Source organism: Notolabrus celidotus, chromosome 5, assembly GCF_009762535.1.
Source record: "Notolabrus celidotus isolate fNotCel1 chromosome 5, fNotCel1.pri, whole genome shotgun sequence".
Classification (NCBI taxonomy): Eukaryota; Metazoa; Chordata; class Actinopteri; order Labriformes; family Labridae; genus Notolabrus; species Notolabrus celidotus.
This window is the reverse complement of record NC_048276.1, coordinates 33,582,916-33,601,586: the sequence shown is the minus strand read 5'-3', so window position 1 is coordinate 33,601,586 and position 18,671 is coordinate 33,582,916. Positions and strand designations below refer to the sequence as shown.

Here is an 18,671-nt window from a genome sequence, read left to right as displayed (position 1 = left end):
AGCCCTCCTGAAGGACACATACAAACAAAAGACTTCATCTTTACAGGACATAGATCATTTCATGCTCATGCTTTTAGGTTCTTGATTTATTAGGGTCACATCTCCAGCAACACTTATCAATCAATCAATCTTTATTTGTATAGCGCCAAATCACAACAAACGATTTCTCAAGACGCTTTTACAAATAGCCGGTCTAGACCACTCTATGATATATATCTTAATCTACTATGAGCTCTTTAAGGTACGAAGGTGCCTGATCATATATGACAGGATCCCAGTGTGTCAGTTCCCCCAGCAGTCTAAGCCTATAGCAGCATAACTAAGATCTGGTCCAAGCCTGAGCCAGCTCTAACTATAAGCTTTTTCAAAAAGAAAAGTTTGAAGCCTACTCTTAAAAGTAGAGAGCGTGTCTGCCTCCCAGACTATGAATGGTAGATGATTCCACAGGAGAGGTGTCTGATAACTGAAGGGTTGACCTCCCATACTACTTTTAGAGACTTTAGGGTATGACTAGCAGGTCTGTAGGCTTGGAGTGTAGCATTCTAGAGGGGTAATACGGCACTATGAGCTCTTTAAGATACCAAGGTGCCTGACCTTTAAGAGCTTGAGGTTCCAATTGAACATTAGTTGACGTAAATATGATGCGCCTTTAACTTTTTTTATATCAGTTTGACTTAATAAAGGCTCAAACTAAGTTTACAACTTGGGACTTGAGTTTTAAGCATTGACATGTCTCTGTATCTTGCAAAACAACCTGAATATCAGCAAAATAACAAAACACTGCCAACAGCTGCACACAACACACTGGTCCAAGTCCACATCACTGAGATGCCAGGGAGGCTGAGGAGATGGTTTATGAGACATGAGATGAAGTTTGAGCGCTGACAGTTGCTCTGGCAGGAGATAGTAGATATTAAATGTCTCAACCTCTGTGTTGTTTGTTTGCAGATATAATGGGGTGGTGTACGAATGAATTAGATGGTGTTTTCAAAGTGTTATAAATCAAATCTGCTAGTAAGCTGGGAAATATTTTCAAGACAATGCTGCTTGTTAGTCATTTCAAACACACTCCAGTCACACCAAACTGTGATTATTTGCTGTAGACTTTGCTAAAGCTGCTTTCCCCTGTGATTGTTAGCCCGAATTATTGTCTTTTCATTAAGTCCTCTCAGTCCTCCCATCACTCCCTCCCTCTCTCTGCTTATTTCCTCCTCCTGAAATATCCCTCTGACTCTCCTTCATACAACCTCTAACCCTTCACACCCCCACCCCTCCCTCGCCTCCTTAACTCTTTTATTTATTCCTTCTGTTGCAGTCTTTCCATCCTACATTCCTTCACTTCTGCAACATGACACATTCTGAATCTTCATGCACACCAAGGTCTCTTGGCCTGCAGTGGACCTTTGCTACAGTGCAGCAGAATTGCTCACTGGCTGCATTATCCAGAAACATGCTCTAAAAAAAGGAAAGGGAGTGTAATCGGGCGGGCAGGCCGTGTGCACTGAAGCTTCAGCTTGTACCTTTGTATCAGAGACTCTAATGAGAACAGACAACATTCTTCTGGAGGAGAAAAAATATCAACCTTATTTTCAGGTGCAGACTCAGGAAGGTAAACTTTCACTGACCTGGGCCAGAAGTTGTGAAACTCCTTGACAGAGACAGAGAGCGCCTTAATGTCTCATTGGCTTTTCTCCGCCTTTAACTGAATAACTAACTGAGCGTGCAGTCTGCTGAGGAGTTAACTCACGTAACTAAATACAACAACGAATACATGTCCTGAAGCTACACTGTCTTTCTACAGTGCATTAAGAGTCACAGTGTGAAGTCCAGATTAATATTGATCAGAAGAAGAGTGCAACATACTGTAGATCAGCTGCAGGACCCAGTTTCTGTCATCCTCGTCTTTTTTCAAATCACTTTTGGAGGTAAATAAAAAAAACAAATCTATCTAATAGTATATCACCAGCGTTTGGGACATGCTTTTTTGTCCGATGCCAGTCACATCCCTGAGGAATAATCCAGTCTAAGCTGACTTGACGTTTCTCAAATGAGAGGACAGTTCCCTGAGTTGTGAATTTATTTAAAAAATTAAAGTGAGGGTAAAACCATTCCTTCAAGAAATATGCAAATAAAAACAAAAAGAAAAGAAAAGGTTGATGTTACTTAAAATATCGGTCAGTCCAAAAGAGTTTTTCATGCAGGGCCTGTTTGTCTTGTGTAGGGATGCAAATGTGCATAGGTGGTGAGCAGTTTCCAAACATGTACATGTCTATAATCAGGCTCACAAACAAAATTACTAAATAACCACAGTTTGCATCCACATACAGCCTTATTGGTGCATCTCAATGCAAACAACTGCTGATAAAATGAGTTATTTTCAATACAATTGGGTCCAGAGCCTTCAGCTGGTCTACCCCCCACCTCTGGAACTCCCTCCTACCAGACATCGGTAAAATCAACTCTCTTTCCATTTTCAAATCACATCTCAACACACATCTTTTTAAACTGTCATATTCATTTTAATTTTTATATTGTTCTTTTTTTTATAACTCTGCTCTGTACGGTGACCTTGAGAACTAAGAAAGGCACCTTCAAATAAAATGCATTATTATTTACACAAACTAGTTAAACTGGATTGTTTATATTCGTTTTTTCGGATCCTTTCTTCAATTAAAAATAAATTCCACTGCAAGTTATTTTCTCAATGTGACTTCACTTCTATAAAAATGCACTTAATGCTCCAGACTCTCGGATAATGATGCATTTAAAACTGTGCAGCTTTCTAATGGTCTTTCTCAAGTCCCAGTCTGAGTTTTAAAAATACTTCTTACAAGTATGCAACTTTAAGTGGTTTGAGAGAGCACTTCAACAGAAACTGTCCAATTAAATGAAATTAAAAACATTGAACTGTGTAGAGTCTTTTATTATTTTAAAGACTATTGACTTCATCTCACTTTGAATTTATATTTGAAATTGCTCGATAATTGCAACCCCAAAGTTTGGAAATTGCACCATTCACACTAAACAGATGTACTGCTGTTTCCAGCCCTGTATTGTTTTTATCAGGCAGTGCATTGTTATATGCGCAGCTCTCACGCAAAGCTTTGTTGCTGTGACAAATAAGATCAGACAGAGGCTGCCCACCTCTGCAGCTTTTATGGTTATGTGAATAACTGGCATAGTATTTCCTGGTCCTGAATTATACATGTGGACTTTGCCACGTTGTTTTAAAGCACACAGTGACCGTGAAAGACTTTGCATTTTTTATTCATAGAGTAACACTCATCAAACCATACACACCAACACATCGAGTCCATGACCCGAGTTTAATCTGAACAGAACAGGTTCATGAAACGAATTTAACACTGCTTGAATGAATAATGATATGCAGGTACCTCCAATGACCCATGAGAGCCTTATATGAGTCCCTTAACGCCTAAGCATCATATATACCTCCCAGTGGAAAGTTATGAGCAGAGCACTTTGTTGGATGTACACACGACAGCCGCATATTCAGACTTCTTCCTCGACTCAATGGGTGAGATAAATACTCCGTTGGTGGCTCACAGCCTCGCTGCACCTCCTGAATCTCAAGTTGTTCAAACAGTTAAGTCAAAGCAAAGATTAAGCCGAAGAGTGCTTTTTAAGTAACTGGCAGATTGTCAAGCCTGCTGAGGGTGGTTGGGTTTCTCATACATCTCATTGTAGAGCAGATTGCGCTTGGTGGGGGATGCACCTAGCATATTTAACCCTGCCGCCCAGGGTCCTGTGAAATAGCAGGGCGAGCGTCCAAATTTCTGCTTTTTGGTGCCTGTTATCCCTTTCCCTGCTGGCCCAAAGGAGTTTTTCCTCATCACCACTACATCAGAACACATAACAGCATGAATCTGTGTGGAGTGGTGCCGAGTTTCTCATCAGTGTTGTGATGTCAAATTATGAAATAAGTGGAGACCCTTCAGAACAGAAGGCACAAATTGAGACGTAGCATCATGCCCCAGCACTGGGAATAATTTAGCAGCAGCTGCTCACTTTAAAAGAAAGACATGTAAGGATTGGTGATGGTTTCAAGTTTTTTCAACACTTTTATGAGGGATGGTTCATCTTTTTGGTGACTGATTCCAGGACATTTTGCCAAATGTTGGCTAATGAGTAAGGCTTTGATGTTTTTCACTTGAGCCGCCTCCTCTGTAAGACAACTCCACAGCTGCCAAGGTTTGGCTCTTACAGGGGTTTTGAACAGCACTGGAATGTTATTCTTATTTCCCTCATTTCTCTCCAGGAGCACCAGAGACAGTGACGCAGATGAAGAAGACGACGAGCGCCGGGTTAGTCGAGGCTGCACCCTGCAGTACCAGCGAGCCTTGGTCAAGGTACTGACCCAGTTCCACACCACCTCCACAGAGGGAACAGACCAGGTCATCACCATGCTTGGGCCAGACTGGCAGGTGGATGTAACAGACCTGGTCCAGGACTCCCTGAAGGTTGCCGATCCCAGGATAGCCGAGTTGGTGGACCGTACGGTCTTGGTGGGTCTGGAGCTGGGATCCACTGTGCTGAAGGTAAGCTTCCCACCCTTTGAGTCTGAGAGCTGAGAGTATTCACAAACCACGAGTGATAAATTACCTGTCTTGGGATGACAAATGATGTGTCTGAGTGAGAAACATAAAAGTAGGCATGGTGTTCTATGAACCTGCCCTCCACAGCTCCCTCACAAAATGAAAAGAAGCTAAAGAGATGAGGAGGAGAGATTTCAAACTTTGTGCTCATTACTCTTTCAGAGTTTGCTGCTGCTTCGGTGGCCAAAAAAAGTTGTGCTTTCAGAGATGATCAAGGCTTGACTAAAAGATAGAGCAGGTTTCTAACAACTTGTGTATTATTTGGATAGTTTAAGTCGTCAGAATCAGAATCAGAAGAATCAGAATCAGAATCAGAATCAGAATCAGCTTTATTCGCCAAGTATGCTTGAACACACAAGGAATTTGACTTTGGTAAACTGTGCTCTCTTTGTACAAGGCATAAGAATAGGAATAAGAATAAGAACTACAATAAAAAATAAAATGAAAATATAATAACAATAACCTTAGCTATAAATACAAAGAAACAACAAATAGCTTGACTAATATGTACAGGCTAAAATAATATGATAAAGTGCAGTGGTGAGTTGCAGAGGTAGTTTTACATTATAAAATAGAAGTTAAATAATACAAAAAATAGAAATATGGAATTCTGCTTGAGAATTGTTGCATTGTATATCTACATGTATATTTACAGAGAGTATTTATCTGACAGGTATGACACTGTTATGGTTTAGTGTTCATCAGAGTGACAGCCTGGGGGAAGAAACTGTTCTTATGGCGGGTTGTTTTGGCGCACAGTGATCTGTAGCGCCTGCCGGAGGGGAGGAGTTTAAAGAATTTGTGTCCAGGGTGTGAGGGGTCAGCGGTAATGCTCCCTGCCCGTTTCCTGGCCCGGGACCGGTACAAGTCCTGGATGGGGGGCAGGTCGACACCGATGATTTTCTCTGCAGTCCTTATAGTCCGCTGCAGTCTGTGTTTGTCTAGTTTGGTTGCAGAGCCAAACCAGACAGTGATGGAGGTGCACAGAACAGACTGGATGATGGAGGTGTAGAACATGATCAGCAGCTCCTGGGGCAGGTTGAACTTCCTGAGCTGACGCAGGAAGTACATCCTCTGCTGGGCCTTTTTTCTGATTGTGTCTATGTGGGAGGTCCACCTCAGGTCCCGGGAAATAGTGGATCCCAGGAACCTGAAAGAGTCCACAGTAGACACAGTGCTGTTCAGGATGGTGAGGGGGGGGAGTGGGGGGGGGCTTCTCCTGAAGTCCACTGTCATCTCTACCGTCTTGAGCGGGTTCAGCTCCAGATGGTTCTGACTACACCAGAGGGCCAGCTGTTCCACCTCCTGTCTGTAAGCAGACTCGTCTCCGTCCTGGATGAGACCGATGACGGTGGTGTCGTCTGCAAACTTCAGGAGTTTCACCGAGGGGTCCCCTGAGGTGCAGTCATTGGTGTAGAGGGAGAAGAGCAGTGGGGAGAGAACACATCCCTGTGGGGCGCCAGTGCTGATGGTCCGGGTGCTGGATTTGATGCTCCCCAGCCTCACCTGCTGTCTCCTGTCCGTCAGGAAGTTGGTGATCCACTGACAGATGGAGGCCGGCACTGTGAGCTGGGTGAGTTTCTGGTGCAGGATGTCTGGTATGATGGTATTGAACGCAGAGCTGAAGTCCACAAACAGGATCCTAGCGTAGGTCCTGGGGGAGTCCAGGTGATGCAGGATGTAGTTCAGACCCATATTGACTGCATCCTCCACCGACCTGTTTGCCCGATAGGCAAACTGCAGGGGGTCCAGCAGGGGGCCTGTGATGTCTTTCAGGTGGCTCAACACCAGTCTCTCGAAGGACTTCATGACCACAGACGTCAGGGCGACGGGCCTGTAGTCATTGAGTCCTGTGATGGTGGGTTTCTTTGGGACTGGGATGATGGTGGAGCTTTTGAAGCATGAGGGCACTTCACACAGCTCCAGCGATGTGTTGAAGATCTTTGTGAAGATGGGGGCCAGCTGCTCAGCACAGACTCTCAGGCAGGAGGGGGACACGCCGTCTGGTCCTGGAGCCTTCTTGGTCTTTTGTCTCTGGAAGAGCTGGATTACCTCATCTTCACAGATCGTCAGCGCAGGTGGGGGGTCAGAGGGGGGTGGGGAGGGGCTTGTGGGGGGGCCAGGTAAATCAGAGTGTTCGGGTGTGGGGTGTGAAAACCTGCAGTAGAAGCTGTTCAGGTCGTCAGCTAGTCTTTTGTTACCTTCAGGGTGGGGGGAGGGTCTCCTGTAGCTTGTAACTTCACGCAGGCCTCTCCAAACTTCTGAGGGGTCGTTGGCAGAGAAGCTCTGTTTTAACTTCTCAGTGTAGCTCCTCTTAGCTACCTTGATTTCCCTCGTCAGTTTGTTTCTGGCCTGCTTGAACAGGTCCCGGTCCCCACTCCTGTAGGCCTCTTCTTTGGCCTGACGCAGCTTCCTCAGTTGAGGTGTGAACCAGGGCTTATTGTTGTTGTATGTGCAGAAGGTCCTGGTCTGCACACACATGTCCTCACAGAAGCTGATGTATGAAGTCACAGTGTCAGTGAGTTCATTGAGGTTTCCTGATGCAGCTTCAAAAACACTCCAATCAGTGCAATCAAAGCAGGCTTGTAACTCCTGCTTTGACTCCTCCGTCCACTTCTTCACAGTCCTTACTACAGGCTTAGCCGTTTTTAACTTCTGCCTGTAGGTCGGGATGAGATGAATCAGACAGTGATCAGATAGTCCTAAAGCTGCACGGGGGACAGAGCGATATGAGTCCTTTATTACTGTGTAGCAGTGGTCCAGAGTGTTAGACTCCCTGGTGGGACACTTAATATGCTGTCTGTATTTAGGTAGTTCGTGGGTTAAATTTGCTCTGTTAAAATCCCCGAGAATGATGAGCAGAGAGTCAGGATGTTTTTTCTCCACGTCTGTAATCTGGTCAGCCAGGTGCTGTAACGCCTCCGTTACGCAGGCCTGAGGTGGGATGTAGACGCCGACCAGAATAAAGGAGGAGAACTCCCGCGGCGAATAGAAGGGTTTGCAGTTTATGAAAAGAGTCTCCAGATTTGGACTGCATGACTTCTTCAACACTGTGGTATCTGTACACCAACCTTCGTTTATGTAGAAACAGATTCCGCCTCCTCTCGCCTTCCCAGAGAGTTCCTTTACGCGGTCCGCTCTGTGGAGCTGAAAGTCCGGTAAGTGCAGCGAGCTGTCTGGGATGTGTTCACTGAGCCAGGTTTCAGTGAAACACAGGGCGGCGGATCTGCAAAAGTCCGTGTTTCTTGAGTTGAGGAGCAGCAGTTCATCCATCTTGTTTGCCAGGGAGCGGACATTCGCCAGGTGAATGGACGGGAGCGCACTGCGTAACCCCCGCTGTCTCAGTCTGACGAGCACGCCTGCTCGCTTGCCCTGGCGCCGGCGTCTCCGGCAAAGACCATAGAGAGCTGCGGCTCCACCAGCAAGAATCTCTGTGTAACTTAAAGGTTCAATGAAAACCGGTGTAAAAAGTTCGGCAGAGGACTGTCCAATGTTAACAAGTTCTTCTCTGGTAAAAGAAACCAGAGAAGCGGAGCATAAAGATACAAGAAAAGAGAAAAACGCAACAAGTACGAGAGAGCGCAGTACCAGGGCGACCGTCCGTGGCGCCATCTTGGATAGCAGGCCATGCGTGTTTGTTATGATTTGAAATGTATTCCTACAAGCTGACAAGTCACAGTGAGCTTTTAGGTGTGCTGGTGTTTGGACCAGCATGGGCAGCCAGAGAACAAACACTGCCCCCTGATTAGTATAATAATTACACAACGAACATGGGCCCCAAGTGGGTCCATCTACTCCTATTGGCCCTCCATCTGAATCCCATTAAGACTCCACATGGGTCAACTCACCTGGGCTAACCTTTGAGGGGCCTTGATGGAAAATATGAAAGCTACCTTAACTAGGTGATAAGCTGGCTCATTTGGGGAATATTGTGATGAAGCTTCAACAAAATGATCTATCCAACAATCTGAAGTTTTGCACACAAGCTTTCTTTGTAGTTTTGTTCGTTTTTGTAAAAGTGTGTGTGGGGCTGAAATATATGTGAAAACACCTGATAACAAAAGGAGATGATGGCAGTTGTGCTAAATTAATGTTTGAAATAATTTAACAGATGATAAACTCTGATGGACAGCTGCGACAGGCTGTTTTGATATTAATGTCAGTGTTAGTCTTTGTTTTCTCCTCAAGGTATTGGCATGACTCTGGAGTCTTTTAAAAGCTGTCTCACGGTTTGATGCTTCAGTTTCATCTTGCCATGTCCCCTGGTCTTAAGAATGATTTTAGGGCTTACAATATTAAAGTTATTCATTAGATTATGAACTGATATATCCCTGAAGTTTAACCAGCATATAAATGTTATAAAACGTGAACCTCTTGGTCTTCTTGAAAGTGTATGCAGCTGTTGATGTCCACTCATGTTTAAGAGCTCCCTGACATGAAGCTCATATAAATGCATTAGCATAGACAGGTTCAAAAGTGCTTATAAAGGAAACGGCACAAAGTCATGACTCCTGGGCTGTGATTTACAGATCCTTTACTGGTCATTTATGGGGACAGAGAGAAGTAACGGTGGGTGAGAGTTTTGATCGCTGTGAGAGATCACAGTTTCAGCCTGTCAGGAGAAGGAATAGTTGCCTGATGGATGCGTCTGATGATGGAGAAATAGAGAAGAAAGATTTGAGTTGCCAATCCATCATTTTAAATGCACAATGTATCATTTGTAATCTGCTGAAAGGTATGAATAATTATTCATCAATTTACCACCAGACAGAACTTGCCACACTGACTCATGGCAATTGTAAATAAATAAAATTAATTGAATGGTTTCATCCATCAAACTGCTTTATCTGGGATTGATCCTGAACAGTATGCTCCAGCTGGTGTGGAGAAGTTGGATTCCTCAAAAACAAGTGTAGTTGAATTACAGTGATCTAGACATGAAGGTATGGGTCCTCTATCAGGTGGTCTTCCAGCTCTCAGCTGGCCTATGTGAATGACATCATGCTCAACAGTTATATGTAAATGTTAAGAGGTCGTCAAGGTTAATAGTCTCTGTGGCGCTAAACTTTGGCCCATTTTGAGTTGCTAATAAATGCCAGCATGCTCACAATGAGAAAGCTAACACACTGATGCCAAAGCAGGTATAATGTTTACTTCAGTGGCCTTCGTTTGCTTATCAAAAGTAACAGTCAGACACTTCAATAAGAACTACAAGAATTCATCTTTTGGAAACTACAGGGTCACTAAAGTCAACATGATACACACTCAAACCTGGTGCTGATACATCTAGCAGAGATTGAGATGTATAATTGCAAAAGTGAAACATGTTACTGGCTTATGATACAAATTAAAAAGTGAAAAGATTCACCAAAGATTTTATGATTCATCCTCCAAGAATCATGAAAGTCTGTAATAGTGAACCAGCTAACTGCACTAGAAGTAGTAGTGTCATGGCAGTCGATTTATATGTTAATAAAGAGTATAAATGTGAACCATGTGGAATAAGTGGGATCACCAAAATCATAATAACTACTAATCCTGAAACCATAAAGGTGCAAAATGATATGCTAATTATGTGCTTTTTGTTCATCCTCTGGGCATCATGAATGTCTGTGATGTCACCCTGTTGTAGTGTTCAAAGTTAAGGTTGAAACAGCCAACATTTTACAACTCACCTTGTTTTTACAAAGCTGTACAGTAGTCAATTCTCACCTTAACCACAGATGTGAATCTCATAAAACCACCATGGTATCGCCAATCGTCTGGGAACCCCGAATGAACAAAGTGGTACGTGTATCCATCTCACAGAGATTGAAATATTTCAAAGTATAAGTGAAGCTTTGATCTGCTGGTGGCTCAAGATAACAGCTAAATGGATCACTTATGATGTTATGGTTCATCCTCTGGACACCATGAATGTATGTCGTGTTACCCTGTTGATAGAGTTTGAAAAAGGGAATCCAGTACACCATAAATGTCTTTACAAATATCTGTCCAGACATCTTGCCACAGCCATAAATGTGAATCTCACAGACAAAAACGTGATCACCAGATCATTTAGGATTCATCCTCTAAGGACGATGAACATGCCAAATGTTGTACCTACACATGTAGCTGGGGATGAGATATTTCACCACAATTGGATGAAAACTTTGAACTGTTGGTGGCACCATAGGGAAATAAAAGTTTTTATAATTTATCATCAGGGGACCATGAATGTCAAAATTTCCCATCACTGGTGGAAAGATTTAGAATCAGACACCAAAGCCAGTATGGACAGTTTTGTTTAAAATGTCATATTGATCCATTAAGTAGCTAAAACTTGGCAATCACAGCCGACCCTGCACGAGAGATGGTCCACATGGTCAATGAAAGTAAGGACAATTCATGTGTGTTTTCAGGTCGATGCCACTTCTCATTTTCTCGGTCATGAATCAAAGTCACCAGCAGGCCATCACTTCATTAAGTCAAATGATCACTGGTCTCTGAGTCCAAATTGAAACTCCAGCTGCTTCAGTCCCTGCAGGTGTGATCGAATTAATAGAATGTGCAAATTAAAACACCTTGAACTCTCATGTCAGAACAGATCCCTGCAGAATCTCTGTGCATTTAACATAAATGAGTGATGGCACACAAAACTCTTACAACAAAGGCGCCATCGTAAAAGATCCCCGGTCGGCAGAGACTATTTAAGTTTGAACAGTGAAATTATTATGCAGATTTCTGAAGATGAGCAGCATACAGCTCAACAATGGCCCTCTCACTGAAATTCTTCGTCTGTCGAAGGAGTTGAATGAGTCCTCGAGCCTTCAGAGACTGATTCAAATTGTCCACCAGCTCATGAATATGGATAAAGAAAAGAGCGCCTTTTGTCCACTTATTGCAGTGTTCCAGACATCTATTTGATTTCTGTCTTTTTGGGAGGATGGTTGAGGATTATGGCATGAATTTAAAAAGTATTTCTATGATAATTTGGACAGCTGTGTTTTACTGTGGAAACAAAAAAGAAAATATCAGCAGTTCAAGGGTTAAACTATAAAGACAGCAGAACTCAATTATACTATTAAAGCTCTGTTTATGTCCTGTGATTATATAGTGGAGAGATGACTTTCTAAGAATTTACCAAACCTTGGGGGGAATGAGGGTTTAATCCCGAGGATTACTTAACAATGAGCTGCTCCTCAGTGTGAGAAGCTCCACTTGGAGAGCATTCACTGTTGGGCCTCAGAGACTTTATTTAATTAATGTCTGCAAACATCAACCCTTCTTCCAAAGACAGACAGCAGGGGAGAAACAGACTGAGTCTAATCTACAAAATCTTCTATCTCAGCGGGGAATAATGGTTCAATATTTACCATTTGATTTAAACTCAGTATGAAATGTATCTCTACAGAGTGATCCCTATTTACAGATTGACTTTACTGGATGATGTATAGGAAGTTTTTAGCATGTATCTGTGAGGTTGCAACAAACAAGACGGCTGTCAGTCACCTTCAAAGCTTTGGGATTTGTATATGAACAATGTAATCTGGAGACAAGTGGCGCTTATTCTTACTTAGATGGAGTTAATGTAATGATGACTGGAAAGTTTGAGTGCGACATGACTTATAAATACTGTGGCAGTCACCAATATCTCTCAAAAAAAATGTCATCCTCACTGTGTAGTGATGTTAGTGCCAACAGTGTCTGCAGAGCAGGAGGCTGCAGTTTCAGGACCACAAATCTGGGACTGCATCTTAAGGACCTGAGTTTTGTTTACAACTAGACTCTAAAAATGGTCACATTTAAAAATAAAAATGGTTACCCTAGATAAATGGGAAAAGTAACGTTACACACAAACCACAAGGTCAGACACTGACAATGGTTGCATAAGGCATTGGAAATTGTATCACTAGACATTATCAATCAATCAATCTTTATTTGTATAGCGCCAAATCACAAAATACATTATCTCAAGACGCTTTTCCAAACAGAGCAGGTCTAGACCACTCTATGTCAAATTATGAACAGAGACCCAACACCAAGACGGGATAAGACTCAGTCTTCATCTTACTCCACCTTAATCCACCACAAGCATTGCACCTCACAGTATTTAGCTAGTTACAGCGGAGAGGAAAAACTTCCTTTAACAGGCAGAAACCTCAAGCAGAACCAGAATCATGTTAGACAGCCATCTGCTGAGACCGTGTTGGGTCTGGAAAGAGGGATAGAGGAGAATAAGAGATAGAGGGAGCGGTGATAGTGATGAGACGAGTAGTAGTAGCTGTTGCCGCTGGAGTCCAGCGCGTCCGTATCAGCTGGAGTCTGGAACATCCACAGCTGGAGGACGTCTACGGCAGCTCAGAGGAACTAAAAGACAAGAGAGCTCAGGGACTCCAGAAAGGTCTATGGTTAGTAACTTTCAATGGGACAGGTGGAGTTAAAGTAAGTGATGGGGGGATTGGGGGAAAGGGGGTGAGATAGGATTCCAGTGTGTCAGTGTGCCAGTTACCCCGGTAGTCTAAGCCTATAGCAGCAGAACTAAGAGCTGGTCAAAGCCTTAGCCAGCTCCAACAGTAAGCTTAGAATATAAGACATACAAAATGAGGTCTTTTTCAATCACTTGATGGTGCTGTCACAAACAAAAAGGGCCCTAGAATAGAAAAGTGGTCCTAGATCTGCTGTCTGTGGCTCTGCATGCTAATTGTTGGCAACTGTGTTTGTCAGGTATTTTTATGAATATTTACCCCAATAAATACATAATACAAACATGACTAGCTTAAATGTATGCATTCAGCACAAGCACACACAGATGCTATTTGTTCTGCTGCACAGTTTGGGGTACATTTCCCCCTGTGCATTTGTTTTATGAATTAGATTATGTATTTTTGTTTCATTAGCACATGATAGTCAGACTCATAAGCTGCACACATCCTCTGTGAACCACTTCCTCTGTGTTTTTCTATGACTATCAGGGGCACGAGGCAGATTGTTGTGTTTGAATGCTCTGCAGCTGTTGAGGGAAACCTTGCGTTGCAGGATTTGATGTTGATTCTGTTGCTGTTGCATCCACTTACATTGCAATGTGGTAAACTGTGTAATCGCCTGAAAGATTACATGATGGTTCAAGTTGAAAGTGAGGGTCAAATTTTTCATTTTTCACAGCGTTTCAAGGCGTATTACATTCGTATTTCATCAGTCCATCCTCTTGGAATAGAAGCACTTTGTGTTTTGTGCAAACAAGCATGAAGAGGCATCAATACATTTCGGTGCTCGTCAATGTTAATTACACTGATGGAAATTATAATGAAAAATGTCCATCAGTTCTCCAAGATGAGGCTGGAGCTTTTACATGTCAAAGCATAACCAAACTTAATTGATCTGTCACTTAAGCCCACTTTAAAAAAAAAAAAAAGTTTATGCTACAGTTCTTTATCGGAAGAGTAAATTATATTTTCTTCAAAGTTTTCTTTATTGATGTCAGACATACTACATGACGTTCTGCCCTGATGCTGTCTGTCAAGCTGTACTGATTTTATGTTACTGACAGTGATGCCTACTGCTATGTGATGTCATTTAGGCTATAATGATTGAAATAGTAATATCCTTTAAGTGTAAAACATTTGTATTCTTAATTGTTATTATTGTCTTTTACTTGTGCTGTACGATGCAGCTTGGGAATTAATAGCATAAAATTGGGCAATAATTTCCTTCAACCAATCACAGAGAGTCACACCATTGCTCTTTCAACCGTATTAATCCAATGTATGTTTATCCCAAGAGTGATTATTGACTGCTGCATGTGTGGCATGTTGATGTATTTTTTGAGTTGCTGAAATTAGGTATTGATCTATTTACAAAGGCACGTCTTTAACACTGGTGTAGTGGGTTTATACATTAAGTCATACGGTACTAGTTAACCCTACACAGCTATCATTTAACATCCATTTATGTTTGGAAGTGAATGGGGCATATACAACCCTAATTCTCCCAAAGAAAATTGAATGCCGTGTAATATGTAAGGAATACTGTTGGGTTAGCAGGTTGTTATGGGAAAAAGAGTCCTGACAGGATGAGACGAGACTTTACCACCCATTCTTTTTCCCATAACTAACTGTTAATCATACATTATCCCACTTATTAACCCGGCTACTAATTTAAAATGCAAAAATGTTGTTAAAAAACATTGATTAAAAGATTGTTATCGTTATTAAGAATAGTCCCAGTGATTCCACATCAGTCAGCGTTCCATGGCGATGGATTCTTATCCTTCTGTTGCGGTGGATTGAACATGAAACTGTCCTCATTCAGCTCTCCTTCTTCTCTGAGCTCTGCGGTTCCCACACCTTTAAAAAGAAACTAATGTCACAACTTTGAACCCTGCTGCTATCATCACCACCGCTCATGGTTTTAAGTTTACGTAAAGTTTCTCTCACCTGCTCTCACCTGCAGTTGTTAATATTGCTTGACAGGATACAATATGTAAAAATCCGTAGCCTGCCGATTGAGCATGCTAACCCAAGCTAACGTTTTCACCACATTGTTTACCAATATGATGCTAACGGTTTTACCTCACCTTGTGGTCTGTGGTGTCAACAAGCAGAAGCAAAATGTGCCAGAAAGCTTTCGCGGATTGATTTGACATGACGTGTGATCAGTTCACCTCTGGTTGTTGCTCATGTTAGTGAAAGTTAATAACCGTTGTCAAGGGGTTGTCAAGGGGTTAGGACCAATCAGAATCAAGCATCTTACACAACCGGAATATCAGTAAGACAGCTGGGTAATAAGTTCAAATTAACTGAATTTGTTGTTTGGCAAATCATTTAAAGCCTTAATTAACAAATCGAATGTTGAAACTGCAAAAAGTTCATTTTAAATTTGATGCTAGCGACACATTTTTAAAAAGTTGTGTCAAGAGCATGTTTACCAATGTGTTGCATCACCTCTTCTTTTAACAATACTCTGCAGACGTTTGGGAATTGAGGAGACCGGTCTCTGGAGTTTTGAAAGAGAAATGTTTTTCCATCCTTGACTGAGACATGATAATAGAAATTTGGGTTAGGTATTTTGCACATTTATTGTTTGAGATGATTTTGGTGATCCCTCTATTTTCCTATTTTCTAAGAGGGTTACATTTGTGGTTGGGTAAGATGTATTGACTATGAGGAGTCCCTGACATTACACATAGTGCCGTTCACTTATACAGTACAGACTTTCATGGTGCTTTGAGGATGAATCAAATGTATGCTGACCTCTCACTCTTCTGTTATGAAGAGAAAAGCATATTTTACTCGACCATCCATCAGAGACCAATTGGAGTTGTTCAGATGATAAGTATTCTGCCTCCTCCTCTAATTCTGTCTCAGAAAACTGAAACATGTTCATGGCTGCATGATTACTTTTAGTCAAATGCATCATTTTTAAGATTGTGCTTGAAGCTACTACCTATTTCTCCTAAAATGAAGCTGATTGGTCCTGTTCTCTCACCAGGAACAAGCGTATCAGCTTGAAGCTTACAAGTAGGATCCACCTGATGACAGACTTTGAATCTAGCCAATCAATCTGCTTTTCATGGTTACAGTTTACCTTAAAGTGTAGTAAGATATTCATTTTTAGAGAATGCACAAGGAAAACACACAAGAAATATTTTTCGGTCTTTTTATCACACCAAGAAAATTTCCAGCTGCATGAATTCTGTGTATTTCTCTTAAAAACAAAGATGAAACCACACTCCACGTCTGCACATTTCAGTGGTCCCAAACGACTGCAAGAAAAAAAAGAAGTCTGAATTTCAGAAAGTGTGGAGTGCTCTCAGTGTGCTGGAGTTATATAATGTCAGATTCTGTTTGAAAGATTTCCCACCAGGCTCCCAATCAGACACAAGATGTTACTTTTGGTCTTACCGTGTGAGTCTAGTGTCTCATTTAACTGGAATGGCTCACTCCTTCTGCATACATATTTGTGATCAGGATGGGTTTTTAATATTGAACCAACAACTTTCAAACAGCAGCATGAAGTTCTTTAAATGCAAAGGAGCACAAAGACCATCAAATAGAGGTCTTTAAAATGAACTCTGCAGATTCTGAGTGAGACAGAAAGCTTTCAAAGCAAACAGTAAAAGACTGAGATGCTGCTCTCTTCTTAAGTCTGCCTGGAGTGCTTTTCACTTTACACCCAGCAATACATGACACTTTGCAGAGATGTTTAGGGGTCTTTGTTATTTTTGTTACCTGAAAGACGGCTTGTTTTCCTCAGGTGTGTTTCTGCCACAGAGGGAGATAATTAAAACCTATGAAATGCAGCTTTCATGAAGGAATCTTCCACTGAGATATTCTGTTGCAGCGAGCACCAAATGACTTATGGAATGCAAAGTTAGCAATGAGAGACAGAGTGTAGCAGGGAGAGGATAATGTAGTGTGATGCAGGTAATACGCTCTAGCATGAGTGAGTGCTCAGTCATGTTCAGTGCAGAACCCCATGCTGGTCAGTGTCAGTCTGCTGCTTGGACTCCTCGTTGATCTCTTTGCGTTAAGAATCAGTGAAACAGATGTGCCACTTTCTGTGAGGGCCGCCAACATGAAGCCCCGCACAGCAACACAGCCCAATGTTCAGCACTGACTGACGGGGGAGCTCCTAGTTGAGGAACATGTTAAGTGTAACTACTTTCTTGCTTCACTTCACCTCCGGTGCCTGCAGCACCGATGACAAATTCAACTGGGAGCCCTGTTGGAAGGAGTGACACGACTACAACTGACCTTTCCTCGCAGATAGACATGGGACACATCCATCATTCATTACCGAGTGCAGCTATTTTTATTCCACATTGTTATATCTGTTCAGAATAGCTCTATTTACTGTTACGTGTAAGGTGCTTTCTTTTCATATGTTAGTCACACACCATAGGAAGGTAATTAGAGTTTTCAAAGTAGAAAAGACAGACACAGCCCGAGAATATTTTTCTTTGCAGCAGCTTTGTCACTCTCTAATTGGGACCCTAAAAACTCCTGCAACAAACTTCTAATTGTTGAAGAACTTGGCCCGAGAAATGGCTGTTCCCCATCACTTTGTACCTATCCCAAGACAAGCAATGCACTATTATTTGTCGGCAACATGCAATTTTGAATCTGTCTGCAACAACACTGGGATTTTGGAGCAAGTGCTCCAAACATCAGATATGTGGCAAGTCAGGTAACAAAGCAGAGAGAATAATCTCCACCGGGGGTGATGATCTGGAGTGACAGGTGGGTGAAATAGGTCAGGACTTAAACCCATCAAGGTCTGAGTCCCGTAAGAAACAAAATGTCAACATTGAGTTTCTATTTTAAGCCCCCCCTCGTGCGTTTCCTTGAGGTAACCTTGTGGTTGTTCCTTATTCTAACACAACAGTTTTGATTCAATGTCCTGGAGAGTAAGTTGACACTATTTAAACAAAGGCTTAAAGCCACAGTAAGGAGTTTTTCTCACTCTTACTCTGGTGCCTCTTCATGACCTCACAGTACAAAGAGATCATCAGAGACAAGATTGATTCTGTCTTTTATACTTAACTGTAGTGTCTGTGTTTAGGTCGGACACAAAGTAGTTAGAAAGTTAGCACAAAGCACCTCTTAAGGCTGATTTATATTTGTGCGTCACCCCTACGCAGCAGGGGCTCCACATACTTGTGTGTCGTTGTGTCCGTGTCGTGCATCAATTCACCACCAAAACATTTGAGGGCAGTGTGGTCTCTCTGATAGCCGCTTGCCTGCTTCTGGCCCCGCTACGATCTCTGTTTACTTTTCCACAGAGATACAGAGCGCGTTATGTTAATCTACAGCTGATACATGTTGCTGTTTATCATACAGACAGGATTACAGGGAAGTCCCGGAAATGCAGGGATCACATAAATGCAGTACATGCGGGAAACACAATGCCGCTGAGCGGACCAATCACAGGACTTGTGGTCCACGTCAGTTCTACGGGTAGTTACATTTTGGAGGAGCTGTGCGTCAGCTACATGCCTCTGCGTATGACAGGAGCTACGTTGACCTCTATTTTTATTTTTATTTTTATAGTAGTTCTTATTCTTATTCCTATTCT

General features: G+C 42.3%; 1 protein-coding gene across 2 annotated transcripts in view; it reads left to right on the top strand.

The window, feature by feature from the left end:
• Positions 1-18,671, top strand: part of tmem132e (transmembrane protein 132E) — a 601,081-nt gene that overhangs the window by 560,376 nt on the left and 22,034 nt on the right. For both annotated transcript variants that reach the window (XM_034683892.1, XM_034683893.1), the window contains one exon: positions 4,280-4,559. In XM_034683892.1, the coding sequence (XP_034539783.1) occupies positions 4,280-4,559 (280 nt within the window). The remainder of the gene's footprint in view (positions 1-4,279; positions 4,560-18,671) is intronic.